This window comes from Arvicanthis niloticus, chromosome 6 (assembly GCF_011762505.2).
Source record: "Arvicanthis niloticus isolate mArvNil1 chromosome 6, mArvNil1.pat.X, whole genome shotgun sequence".
Classification (NCBI taxonomy): Eukaryota; Metazoa; Chordata; class Mammalia; order Rodentia; family Muridae; genus Arvicanthis; species Arvicanthis niloticus.
Window position 1 is genome coordinate 86,387,067 of NC_047663.1, and position 14,278 is coordinate 86,401,344.

Here is a 14,278-nt window from a genome sequence, read left to right on the forward strand (position 1 = left end):
CTGTCTAATTTGTATGAAGAAAACTTGTGCTTACAGCTGCCGGTAAGGAACGAAGTCTGTTGCTTTATCATAAACAAAACTTTTGTACTAAATGATCTTAAATGTAATTTATTAGGTTAAGGCTATTTTTCTATCATGGTGAATAAATAATACATGCAAAGGTGCTTTCAGGTCCTTCATTCGCACGTACTAGAGATGAAAACAGGTCTGTTTTGTTCTCCAGTAAAGTATTTAGTATTCCAATCCGCAGGAGGGGATGATACTAAAATATTTTTATGAAAATGCTGTCAGACTGCCCAATTCATTTCATGTGCAGCCTCACCAGGATCATCTAACTCTCTATTTATAGATATTTTTCAAATGCAGATTTTAGGTTGAAGTTGAACATTAAATTCTTTCAAACTGAAACACTGTAAGGAAAAAATGCTGAAAAGCTTGTATTTATAACTGTGCTTTCTTTACTTGGTCCTAATAAAATTGAAGTGAATGGTGAATTTTCATCTCTTTTTTTTTTCCACTTAAAATCAAGGAGAAAGAATGGAAAAAATCGTCCTGGTTCTAGGGTATTATTTCACAGTGTTTGTTGCCCCCCTCACCCCCATCATTTTATTCATAGTCAAATACAGTGTGCTGTTCCCCTGGCCCAGGCATAGTTTTCAGTTCAGCCATGACGTCACAGGTTTTAAGGAAAATGAATGAAAACTTCTCAGAGGAAGAGGAGCAGTTAAATAGGAACCTGCTATCTTTAGTCCCTTCGTAAAAACTCCATGATGTTAAATTATTTAAAATCCTTGATTTTCAGCATGCACACATTAAAAGTTTTCGCACTAAGTGCCAAATGTTGCAAACAGCACTTTAACAGAATGATTTTGCTTTGATCCCTGTAGCAGTTCCTGAATAATTTATCACAGGTTATTGCCTTAATTCTGGAGAGGGATAGAGCAATAAAGGCAGATGAAAACACTCCAGTTGAAACACCTTGGGGCCTGCTCATTCCTCTGACACGGCTCTTTTGTTGGAACTATTTAGAGGTTATTAAGATGTGTCTCCAGAATTAAGAGTATGCTGTAAGGATGAAGACAGCCATCTTAATTCTAAAGACAAAGCACAATGACCCTTCACCTTCTTTTTCTTTGTTGTTATTATATAGTAGAATTATGAGGATAATATTATAGCTGCCCCAGTAGTGCCACTACAGTAAAGGGTCTGTCAGACTTCCCATTAGAAACCCTGTTTGGGGGTCAGGGTGGAAGGAGCTGCGTTTCAGCTGTTTCCCAGCCCATCCGTCTCACACTTGGCACACAGACAACTGTTCACCATGCTGCGGACTGAAGCTCTCAGCAGTTTCTTTTTGAACCCTCCAAAAAGGAATCCATAGGACTAGATCACTGGACATGCCCTACTCCTCCGACGCATCTCAAGAAAATTATTGGAGCCATCACCTTCCAGATCTGTCCCCCCTAAAATCCTGGGTTATTTGCTAGCTAGTGTAAGCTCCTTGTTAAGGCTGTCTGTCTCGTCCCAGAGCTGAGTACTGAGGAAATTCTCCTGTAGCTTTGTTTATGTATCTGTGTGGATTCTGTACTGTGCTGAGAAGAATGCTATTTTTTGAATGTAATGAATCTCTTACATTAACCTACACTTTATTGCTTGAGTGAATCTAAACTTATGCTTAGTATACACTTTCTCTGTTCTGAAGTAACAGTTTCCAAAAGTAAAACACTAGTATAATTTTATGGTCACATTTCACTGTATTAAAAAAGACTATAGGTGTGCTTATTTAGAACATTTGTATCAAGCTAGTGCCTCTAAGGAAGGAAAATTCTGATCAAATAAAAATTAACCTTTTGTATAATGGCATTTTATGAAAAGCCCTTTGTACAAGGCAAGAAGTAAAATTCATGGTTCTCGTTCACTAATTTAGAATTGAATAGTGAGTATTTCCTATGTATCTGGAAGATTAAAATCACTCGAATAGTAGCCTATGTAAGTGTACATAATAAAACTACAGATTTTTAAAGTACTTTGATAGATGGCAAAGCCAAGTAGAATCCATCTGCTAGCATAGGCGTCAGTCAGAATCCAAGCATTCAGAGAATGGACGTTGTTCTAGAGGGCTGCCAGGAAAGACGGAAGCTGAGAAAGAAGACTTGGTGAGGGAAAAAATATTGTATAATAAGTGGAAGCTACATGAGTCATTTTAAACAACAAAAATGAAAGTAGGAGTTTTTGTTGTCAAAACTCTGGATTTCCGTCATTTTGTACAATGGGTTAGGAGTAGAAATTGAGTAATCCCATAGACAACATCCAGTTACATTGAGTCACCGTTTAGGTAGGAGGGGCAATGTGTCTGACTGAAAACTATGATTTATTACTTAGAGATGTCCATCGTAATAAAGATGGTCAGAATTCATTGCCTACTTGATAACTTAGGCCTTTTACTGAACAGGCTTTCATTTATTACCAAAGTCAATGTGAAACGGTCCTGAGACCATTTTTTTGGCTTAACACTTCTCCTGAAACAGTATATTCAGAAATCACAGTTTTCTATCTATCTCAACCATCACACCTCCTTGTTGGGCAGCTATGTCTATTTGTGCTCTTTGCTCTCACGTACTAGCATCTGTTCATGGGTTTTCTCTTTCTCATCCTAAGGACAGCTTAATTAAGAGTCCAGAGTATGAGTCAGATCTTTTTTATTCATGCCAAAGGGGTTTAGTTTCACTTTCTCCTGTCCCTTCTAAAACTATTTGTGAACCATGATTACTATCTGTCAGGATGCTGCTATGCAGTTTTGCAAACAGATATATCTCTCATAGTACATTTGTAGAATGGCCATGACTATAGAGTATATGGGCCCTGTGATAGATTTGGAAATTAAGACGAATTAGTTGCCTTGTCTTTAAGAATTAAACAAAGCTAGAGTTCAATTTCAGAGTCTTGTAACATTAAATGCAGAACTTTTTTCCTTACATTGGTTTTTGACTGAACACTGTGGCTGCTGATCTGGCTATATCATAATTCTATAGGTCACCCGGACAGTTTTATCTTGTCCTGAGTTATTGCAGCTTTTCTTTGGGAATCTTTCAATGCCGGTATATTTCTAGGGCAGACAAAATTATATAATGGAGTTGATTTTAGTTAAGTTAGTCAGTTGAGATTTGCTGTTAAACAATATCTAGATTATATATCTTGTGAAATTAAGAATCTTGGTCTTTTTTTTTTTCTAATTTGTCAGTATTTGATTACAAAATATATTAAGAGTCTTGATGTTCTATGCTCCTGGAATTAAGATTCAGCTCAGTTTATAAGAAGCAAGGTGGAGTTGCTCAGCAGATTGATGGTCTGTTTATTAAAGAGCCTATGGTTTTCTATGGAAAGGGATCTAAGCGAGACATTTTAGCTAATGAATCAGAATCAGATATGTGGTCATTATTGCCTGATTATTACTCCATCTGCTCTGCACTAACGTGAAAATCAATTACTGTGTCTCTTTCCCACTGACAGCGTATGTTGATCGGGCTGGCAAGAGATCTTCGAGGGATTGCCTTTGCACTGAACACAAAGACCAGCTACACCATGCTGTTTGACTGGATGTATCCTTATTACACTGTGACAATACCAGCTCTGTGCACAGAGGGATGCCAGGCCCCTCTCTTTCGTTTAATAGTGTGGCACAGTAGGGAAGAGGAAACAAAGCTAAATGAACTAATGTGTAATCAGCTAAAAATTACAGCACAGTGGCAGCAGCGCGGATAACTGAGCGCAGCATTTGAGACCCTGCTCAAAGAGGTCACTTTCTTGATAGATAGCATTAAATATTGACAACTTGAAAATCACTTCCCCAAATGGTTGTTTATGTTGCAGGCATCATGTAGCTAATATTTGTACGTGGGATTCCTGATTTGTACCATGTGATATTTCTGAGGAAATTTAAAGTCTGTTTCATCTCGATTAGCAGGGCTAGTTTATCTTTTTGAGATTTTACGCACAGTACTACAGTTGGTCATCATGATGAGGATATTAATGATCACGAGGGGGGAGGATATTTGTCATTTGCCATAAAATTTGAGTTTGCTGTTACTAAACTGTAGTGTAGACAGGGGAACAAATCCCTATACAGAAATGTCTTATCACATAAGAATAAAAAGAGACACATTAGGTTTGAAATCTCAGCTCTGCAATTACTGTGTAAACCTCAGCCAATCATTATGTTTCTTGGAGACTTGATGTCATCATCCAGCAAAGGAGACAATCCAGTGTCCTGGCTTACTGTGACCACTAAAATAAGTAACACATTCTTTCTGGTGTCTGACACTTACCCAGTGGCCAATAAACATTTATTAACATATTAATAGTACTTTATGAGTCATCTTTAGTCCTAACAAGAGATGGCTGTTTATGCAAATCACTGAAGTATGATAGCATCATGCTCTTTATATTTGAAACCAGTAGCCCATAAGAAAATTGTACTTTAAAGCAAAATGACTTGTTTTGTTTTATGGCTTTCTTTCTTAAAACAGTGTCTTGTTTGCTCAGTTTTGCCTCAGACTTGACAGAGCCAGGAGTAAAGTTAATCTCCTGGTCCTCTTGCCTTAGCCACCTAAGTATTGGGATTAGCATGACCGACTTAATTTATATTTAAGTGGTATTCTTGCTTGTTTTATTTAAGCCTTTTTTATCCAAACTTTCTTTACATGTTGTAAAGGAAACTGCTTAGAAGCAGTGTTCAGCAGCTGCCATAGCTGTGGCCCACAACATAACAGCTGAGCGTGTTTGAGAGAGAATGCTACACATTATGAAATTTTTAAATGCTACTGTTTATAGTACTGACTTAGGTTTTTAGTTGGTATGGAAACCTACTTCCTCATATTTATTTTCTTAAAGATCAGACAATTAAGATTTTTTTTCATGGTCTTAAAGAATCAACTACATACCTTATATATACAATGGGTGGGTTTAAAGATTATAAATTTAATCACAGTCTTAAATTCATCTACAAATGACCATTTTATTTCTCTAAACACCCATTTCCAAAGTCAAAACTTTCATTTATTTGGAAAATCATAAGACCCTACTTTTGGTACAAAAGAATTGATTATGTACATGAGACCAGTCACTTTAAGGTGGCCTGTCCAGCAGTTAAGAGGTTTTATTCTTGTTCACCAGTTATAATGAAGAGTCAAGGTCAAAAATTCCCTTCTGTGTCAACAAATATAATCTGGTTTCCATTTCAGCATTTGTCCAGCAGATGGCAGAAATGGAAAATCTTGGGACTTGGTGTTTTGTTTTTTGAACTAGAAACTGGATATCTCTTCCATTTGACCATAGATGTTGAAGTTATTGGGGTCAGGGGCAAAGAGCGAGGTGTCAGTTATGCAGCAAGCAGTGCTGCATTGCCGACTGCAGTGACTCGCTCTGGCCTGGCTTAGAATAATTGAGTTTCGGTAGCAGATCAGCTTCCTTGGGAAAAGGCCAAAGGCTTTTCATAATTGTATTGACAACAAAATGAATATGATAAATGGTGTTCATTCAGTTGAGACAAGATTTATAGTTTTCCTTTGGGCAAAGGATGAAGAGCAAATATTTATAATAATAGTAAAATTTGTTTAAAAGTTACATTATTTGATCATTCAAAAGCTTTATTAAAATATTTTGAAATAACTTTTAACAGTTTCAGGTGATAAAGTACAGATTCTTTCTAAAGTATTCAAGTAATGCAAAAATGAATAAGTATATGATTTTTAAAAAAATACAGATATGAAAGTCATTTATTCTTCCTGAAATATTGATATGTCAAACCGTCAGTGAGGATTCCCACATTACTGCTGGGGAAAGTTTATTTGCCTTTTATCCACATAGATGTGTGTTCTTTAATTTGTTATGCAGTTCTTAGCTTACAGAACAAACATTCCTGTAAGAGCACATGTCACTGTAAAGTCAAAATGCATTTTATTTATGGTGATTGTTTGATAAAATGCTATTTCCTTGTGTAGCTGTTTAATCCAGAAGCACCTCTGTGAGCATCTTAGCCACTGCACTAACTGCTGCACAAGCTTCCCACTCCATCCATCCAAAGCTAAATGGCCTGGAACTTCACAGATGCCATCTTGATAATTTTTTCATGACTTGAGAATTCAACAAGAAATCATTCGTTTACACCTTTGCCCCTAAAGTAAGAACGCAGCAGTAAGAAAACACACATCATTCAAACATTTCCCAGGTTGTACTTAGATTAAGGTGTCAGAAGTCCAGAGGGAAACTGAAAAATACACATGTAAATATTATTTCCACATATTCTAATTTCCAGGGTGTGATTGGTCATTGAGCTCACACAGGCAGTTAGTGCTGTTTATCATTGAATATAAATTCATTACACAAAAGCCAAATAAGACAAGGAGAAATGCAGAAGCACATGCACTCGGAAATTAACAATCTTAAACTCCAGCCTCACAACCTGCCGGTCTTGGGTAAGTTTTTTTGAATCTTAGAGTCACAGTTTTACTCCCATGATACAGGGTTAACAACCCCATCTCACAGCTCCCCACTTAGTGTGTGGGACAGAATAACTACTTCAACACTGTCACTTTCCATCATAAAACAGTTAACAGAGGACTTGGACTGCTTATTCATTCAGCAAAGCAGGCTTGCTCGGTACAGTGTGCTCTTTATGAACAGTATAGGTTACTGAGACACAATTCTTACCCCTAAATGAACTTTCAGTTCAAAAGAGTCCTCTGCAGGAATGACGTACAACAACATATATAGAAAGCTGTAAATGCGATCAGGAAAGGCTCTGTAAAGGTGACCATGGAACACTGAGTCTTGCTAGGTTAAGTAAGACTGGACCTTGGGGAATTAGGAAGAGACAGGGTTTCAGGTGATCATCGTTTAGGGGAGATAGGAAAGATGCTTCCTTATAACACAGCTTATTCGTGGATAGATACACCAGGACCCTTCACTCTCAGACTCCAAAATGTATATCCATATTCTTAGGCAGTATGAAGCCTGAAGAATAAATTCTGGTGGCTTTGAGTGACCCACATAACCAGAAGTATATCTTAAGAAGAAAATAATTGGCAGTATATGTGAACCAAGTGGAACTGGAAAAGAACTAACCCTAAAGACCCACTGTTAAGCCAGCATGCTTTGAATGTTTGTCTTATGCACAAGAAATATAAGAATACATTGCTGCTTTCAGAAGCTTGCAGTTATGTAGGCATGCAAAAGAATCCGCTATTGACCAACTAACTGCATATGTGTTATAACAGATACATGTAAAGGGACCACATGAACATTTGTAAAGAATTGACTAATACTTTAGTCAAAGTGGGAGAGGTTTCCCAGGAAACCAGAAGTTTTACTAAGTTTGAAATGTGGATTGCCAGCCAGGAGAGAGGAAAGTTGTCACGAAGTCTGTCCTCTCCTGAACAAAGCACAGGTATTGGCATGTTCGTGTTACACCTTAAGATAGCCTCTGAGCTGCCAGGCTCCTTCTAGTCTAGAACCACAGCCTCCAACCCTGATTCCTAATAATTTTGATGAAAAAATTTATATTGTCATAGGCATTATAATGCTTTCTTATCTTTTTCTATTTTCTAATTATATTCCTTGGTTTATTTTGTGTACATATGTGCTCTTTCCATGGCACATATGGAAATTAGAAGACAGCCTGTGGGAGCTCAAGTCAGGCAGCAGAAGCCCCTTAACACAGTGAGCCCTCTGGCTGGCCCTTTTCATTTTCTTTCATACTATTAAATCCAAGAAGGAAATAATTGCAGTGGTGTTTCTCCTCCTTCTGTTTTTGTGGTGCAGCATATCCAAACTACTACTAGTCACAGGATACAGAAGTGGGGTAAGTGGGTAAAGCCTGGATGGATGCAGATCTGGTGCTTGCCAGTTCCTCACACTGTCATTGTGTATGCTGATGTCACCATTGGTGCCTTTGATTGTTCATTTATCTGATATGGACCTTTGGGACTCATTGGGAAGATCCAGGCGACAGAAATGAGACCCATGCCTTTCCTACTCAAGGGCTCCGGTTCTCTTCCTCCTGCCCATATGTATGTAGTCCTCACAAGGCCACTGGAAAATTAAACCTGGATTCTGATTCTCACTCTATAATCTGAGCCTGCCCCTCTCGCTATGAAGCCCTTTAACCTCCCTGCTTAGTAGACCTCTGCTCTGCTTCCCAATAATCACTCATCCTCTCTGTGGCAGTCACCTCTGTCAAAAGCATATTAGAATTGTCACTACTCTCATTCCACACAGAAAAGGGAACATCCCCTTATATCCCCTGGTTTTATCCCAGTGTGAATACCACATGCTCTAAAAACATCATGGTGCTGTCTAGATAGTAGTTTGCACAGTGGCCTGTGTGTTAGGTTTTGAGGTTTGTCTCTTTCCTCATGATCCTGGAGTTTGTGCTTAGGCTGTCTCTTTCCAGAACTAGAAGCATCCTTTACATACCTGCCACCCTGATTAAATATGACTCCTGAGCATAAAAACCATGTCTTCTATTTCTAAATCAGTCCTTAGCACAGTTCATAGTATGTAGTCTCTACTGCCAGTTAAACAATAACAGCTTTTTAATACTTGGAGAAAAACAGTAATCTATTTGACAGTTCAAATAAAGTTAACAGTCAACTTAGGTTTTTCCTTAATATCCATATATGTGTGTATATATATGTATATATATATGTGTGTGTGTGTGTGTACATGTATGTATATGTATATACATGCATCACAGTGCATACATAGACATCACAAGACAACTCACTCTTTCCACCATGTGGGTTCTAAGGATCAGAGATCTATTGTTATCATTTTTATGTCTTATCACTTCCTGTCTTCACTCCCTGCTGCTTCCTTTGTGGTATTTTCTACATGTATCTTTACATTTGTTATGTCATGTCTTATTATAATGTAAGTCCCATAAGGGCAGGATTTTTCTTAATGTTTTATCACTGGTAATCTCCAGAGACTTTAGAACAGTGCATCTGAGGAAGAGAGCCCATACTTGTTAGAGAGGCTGCTTTGTCAGTGCAGCCTGAGCACACAGTCTTGCTGGGAACTACTACTTTCCTGCTTGTAGGGCTGCAGCACTCCTCAGGCTTTGGCAGGCTTATTTTCACTTTTACAGAGTGATTTCTTAGAGCTCAGAATGAAGTGCAGTTCAAACAATCATGAGGCGCTTCTACCGTAGGCTTTGTCTCCTTTGTAGGTTCACAGGTTTACAACAGCAAATACTGAGCTGTGCTTTGTACTGAGCCTGTGCATAGAAGATCTTGGTTTCTGCACTCAAGGGGCTTGGAATGGAGAGAGAAATTCTGTGGTGGGGCTAGCACAGTCATACATAGGCCTCTCCCAACCCAGGTGGGCTAGCAGTCTAAGTGATGGGAAGGACTTTCAGGAATCATTATCCAACTGTTTTTGGAATATGAGGGACATATGGTCATTAGGAAGGAGATCCTAAGGAAGTGTGGATCCAAGCCCTTTCAAAGCTAACAGAACAAGCAGGTATGACAGCCAGCCAGCCCTGCTTCTCAGAGAAATGTAGTCAGGAGTGCTCATTGAGCGCATGTAAGGAGAGATGGATGCCATTTGACAAGATAGAAAAAAACATCCCAGAGACATGAAACATGAGCTAGGTATTGAAAGATGGGATGAGGCAGAAAGAAGCAATAGAAAAATGGACAGGACCATGGGAGTTCAATGACTTATTTGCAGGGAGTTGGGACAAGCCAAATTCCACATAGAGCGGAAATAGAAGGGTTGGAAGCAGAAGAGCCCTTATGCCTTGATGAGGATCTTGACTGGGGTCCAGGGGCTGGGATTGTGGTGAGGTTTTCCACCAGGAGCTATTTGTCCAAATCTCAGAAACAATTGGTGATCCCATTCAGCCCTTGTTCTGAAAGACACGAATGCATTGGAAAGAGACTTGGCCGCTAGCAAAATGAAAACATCGAGTTTTCCTGCTCTAGTCTGAAGCTTTAATCCCATATTTCTGTGTCCATTTGCCAAGAAGGAGGCCCCAGTGTTGCCCAGTATTGTTTGAAGGTCCAGCAGAGTTGATGCTTTGCATTCCTGGCTGGGCTCATCACGGGTGTGCACCCCTAGTATTAACAAGAAACCTTACCAGCAAGGCATGGTGGGTACATCTTTAATCTTTGCACTTGAGAGGCAGATGCAGCTGGATCTCTGTGAGTTCAAGGCCAGCTTGGTTTACCTGACAGCCAGAGTTATATAATAAGAAGGGGAGAGAGAGACAGACAGACAGATACAGATACATGTTTGTTGTACTATGCAACAGTGGCCTTGGATGTATTAACACTAGCACCATCATACAGAACTAATGAATGATTTGATACCAGGAAGATGAAACACTACTAGCAGCCCAGAGCTTTCATACAAGGTAATGGCCCAGATGTTTCTTGTAGCTCCAATGATAGCAAAGCAAAGAAGCCAACAACTTAATTTAAAAAAAAAAAAAAAAATGTAGGTGATTTGAAGGTGGGTGGGGTAGGTCTGTAACATTTACTGTTACTGTTTCTCTGTGCTTTTGTGTTTTTAAATATTTCATAATAAAAGTTGCCTTCTGAGTATAATACTCAGAAGCCCCAATAATGACTCAAGTATATTTTTATTTCTCTTTAGCTAAATTTATTTTCCTTCCCTATAATATTAAGCATAATTCTTTTAAGCATATTACATGATATTTAAAAGTATATTTTTCATTTATGCATAAAACCAGGAAAAAGCAATTTAGCTTATGGAAACAAATAAGTTCAAACTTTGTGGCTACCTCAAAAATTTACCTGTATATTTAAATAGAGTAATTTATACAGTTGCCATTATGCACCAAACAGAAGAAATGTGGATTTCTGTTTGTTTGCTTACTTGCTTTAAGATGCCATTAATTTTCAGCAATATGTTTTTTGTTTTGTTCTTATTTGGGGGATGGTACAGAGGATTTATGCATGCTGGGCAGGCGGTCTGCTGCTGAGCTACGTTCCAAGTTCTTAGTCCTTAAATTCTTTAATAATTTATAAAAGGTACCCAGCATATCTCCCAGTTCTTCAGAGAGCTATTGAACGGTGGTATGGAGAGCCAGCATGTACTACTCCTATCTTAAAACTCTTGGCAGAACTGATGCAAAACAGGTAAGCAGCAATGGCCAGTCTACAGAGCTTGCATCTGCCTTCTGTGTATTGTCATAATTTAGCAGCAGCACAGGACAGAGATTAATGAAGACAGCAGATAGGAGCTTTGAAGGGAAGGAACAAAGGTTACAGAATGCTGTAGGTGTGTGAGTCTGAGAAGAAGGAAAAGTGGGTAGTGTACTTCATAGACAGAAACATTGGGAAATGGAAAAAGTTGAACGACTACAGCCACTATTATTTAAAATATTCACAGTCAAAAAAAGTAAAATAAAATATTCAGAGTCACAAAATGGAAAGAAAAAAGCAGTTATTATTTTCACTATTTTTCTGCTTAGCTACAATTCTGTAAAATTTTAAATGAGGAAGAAATGTGGGGCTGGAGAGATGGCTCAGCAGTTAAGAGGAAAGACAGCTCTTCTAGAGGTCCTGAGTTCAATTCCCAGAAACCACGTGGTGGCTTACAACCATCTGTAATAGAATCTGATACCCTTGTCTAGTGTGTCTGAAGACAGTGACAGTGTAGTCACATACATAAAATAAATAAATAAATCTTTTTAAATCTATATGCACTCTGAGTCCAGAGGTTCCACTTTATAAATAATGAAAGAGTCTCAGGGCAGTTCCTTTTGCCCCAGAGCTGTGAAGGTGTCTCTGCTTTAACTCTGAGCATCCTTCTGTTCGGGGTGTGTGTGTTTGCAACCACAACACTTCTCAGACCTTATGATTTGAGCAGAGCAGATGGGGTTCAGATGTTGTGCATATAGCTATCAACAGATTCGGCAGAGGGTTTGGGGGAACTACAGCAACTTACTTGTGTTTGCCTCTTTAAAATGCATCATTGTGAATGTGGCCTAGCACCAATTACCTGTCGCTTAGCTATCCTATTTCAGCCAGTGCCTCTCTGCAGATAGTGTGTTGAAGGGCAGGTGACCAGCCAGGGAAGGAACATGGGCTGCAGCTCAGTTTTGCCCTGTTGCTGAGTTGTTCGTAGCAATAGCTCAGTTACTTGCTCTTAAGTGAGAGATGGAAAAACATTTATAAAAGAAATGTAATCTCTCTTTTTTTTTTTTTAAGCTCTTAGGATTCTTTTGTTTGTTTTTTTAAGTTTTCTCACAGGCACCTTAAATATTCAAAGAATATGGGATTTGTATTTAATATTAGAAGCATGGATTGTTTATTATTAAATATTGTTAATTAGATATATATTACCAAAAAAGCATTTAATGCTGAAGGGAAAAATAGTGTTCTGTGTTATAAAACACTTTGTGTCTGCCATAGCAGGTAATTATGCATGGCACAAATGACTCAGTAATTGCCATATAAAAATTTGTGTTTCATGAAGTGCTATATATCAATTTCTCTAGAATCTAGTATGAATTATATATTTGCACTTTTCTAACCAGAGTTATTATTGTACGTAATAATAAATTAATTTTAAAAAACAGCAGTTTGTTTCGCAAACAAGATATTAGTAATGCTTTGTGGTTTGGGGTATAAGGAGTTTTTGGTTTGTTGGACAATTAGTTGGTTTTTTTGTTTTGTTTGTTTGTTGCAAAATTGTTTAAAGACATTCCATTGTATCTTGAAACCATAGCTGCAGGTCATGCCAGAGCCAGCTGAGGCCAGGGAGGAGGCTCAGAAGGCTGAGTTATGTCAGAATGGCTTGTCAATCCTTTACTCTGTTCAAATTGTTCTCCACCTGTGGAGAGCCAGGAAAACAGATTTTTCTCAGAATTTGGAGAGCTTGTTTCTCATTAGCTCAACTGCGTACAGTGAACAGAAGTCTGGAATTATGGAGTGTGTTTGAAATGTGTTCCATGTGTGAGGTGACCCAGCACACATTTGTGCATTACTAAAAGACCTTGCATCTTCTGTCACTCTGAAATTTGTTTTAAAGATATGACTCACACTGCAGGACATGGGAAGTGTGTAACTGTTATTGGTTTTTACTAATTATCTATCAGTCGCTTCTCCATGGAAGGAGAAGAGGTAGAAAATCTGTGGTGTAAAATGTCAGAATATTATTTTAATAAATTAAAAAATGAATCCTTGGATCAACAAACAGTGAAGAAATTATTGTACATATTTTATCAGTAGCTATTCAATTGGAGTGGCTCTTTAAAGAATAATTGGTACTGAATGAAATTCTTATAAGTGAAATTGCTGTTACTTGGTTTCTTTATCTGCAGAAATAGAGTAAATTTTGCTGTATTTCTTAGGTCTCAGCGTTTGAATTTTGATGTATCCTCTCCTAATGGAATTCTTCTCTTCAGAGAAGCCAGCAAAATGATTTGCACCTACGGTAAATACCTTTCCCACAATGGTCTCTGCAGCATCACTTACCTGCTTCTGGAAGGAAAGACATTACAGTTCACTTCATTTGAGCCTTCATGTCTGTATGGACTGGTGCGGGGGATGGTAGTGCAGAAAGCAGGGCCCTTACCTGAACAACATCAGGCAAGAGACAGAGGGAGGGACATCCTGGCCAATCTGAAATAATTTTGGGGGGATAAAATCGCAATGTCAGTAGTAAAGAGTACAGTAGATAGTCTTTTTAAAGTTACAATATGCTCAGAATTGTCATGTTTGTATCAAGGAGTTTCCAGTCTTGGGTCTGTGAGTGCTTAGACAGCTTTGTCAGGAAATACCCTTGCAAAAGGCAGGAAATGTTTTATTGCACGGTATGTTCGGGCTCTGTGCCCCTGGAAGCAGTGTTCCCAAGTCAAGATTGTTCTAGTGGCTCATAGTTAAATTTTTTTATAATTTATTTGACAGTTTAGGCCTAAGAATTATGATTATGCCTAACACTTGCCAATTAAGACAACTTTATTAATAACATTATCTGAGCTATAAGTATTTGTTTTGTTATTTAATAATTTTATACATGTATATGCTGTATTGTGGTTAGTCTCTTTCCCAGACTCTCTTTATTTACCCGATAACCCTTTCCTTATGGTTCTTTTACTGATATTGGTTTGGTTTGGTTTGGTTTGGTTTGGTTTGGTTTGGTTTGGTTTGGTTTGGTTTGGTTTGGTTTTGTGTCCTGTAGAATCTATGTGTTGCTGGGATTGGGACCAAGCTTCAGAGCTTGGCAGGCCCACTGGTGGAGGGAGATT

At 38.2% G+C, this 14,278-nt stretch overlaps 1 protein-coding gene across 2 annotated transcripts in view; it reads left to right on the top strand.

Annotated features, from left to right (window-relative positions):
* Ranbp17 (RAN binding protein 17) overlaps positions 1 to 14,278 on the top strand; it is a 277,019-nt gene that overhangs the window by 200,026 nt on the left and 62,715 nt on the right. For both annotated transcript variants that reach the window (XM_034507004.2, XM_034507005.2), the window contains 3 exons: positions 3,508 to 3,596; positions 11,055 to 11,162; positions 13,382 to 13,464. In XM_034507004.2, the coding sequence (XP_034362895.1) occupies positions 3,508 to 3,596; positions 11,055 to 11,162; positions 13,382 to 13,464 (280 nt within the window). The remainder of the gene's footprint in view (positions 1 to 3,507; positions 3,597 to 11,054; positions 11,163 to 13,381; positions 13,465 to 14,278) is intronic.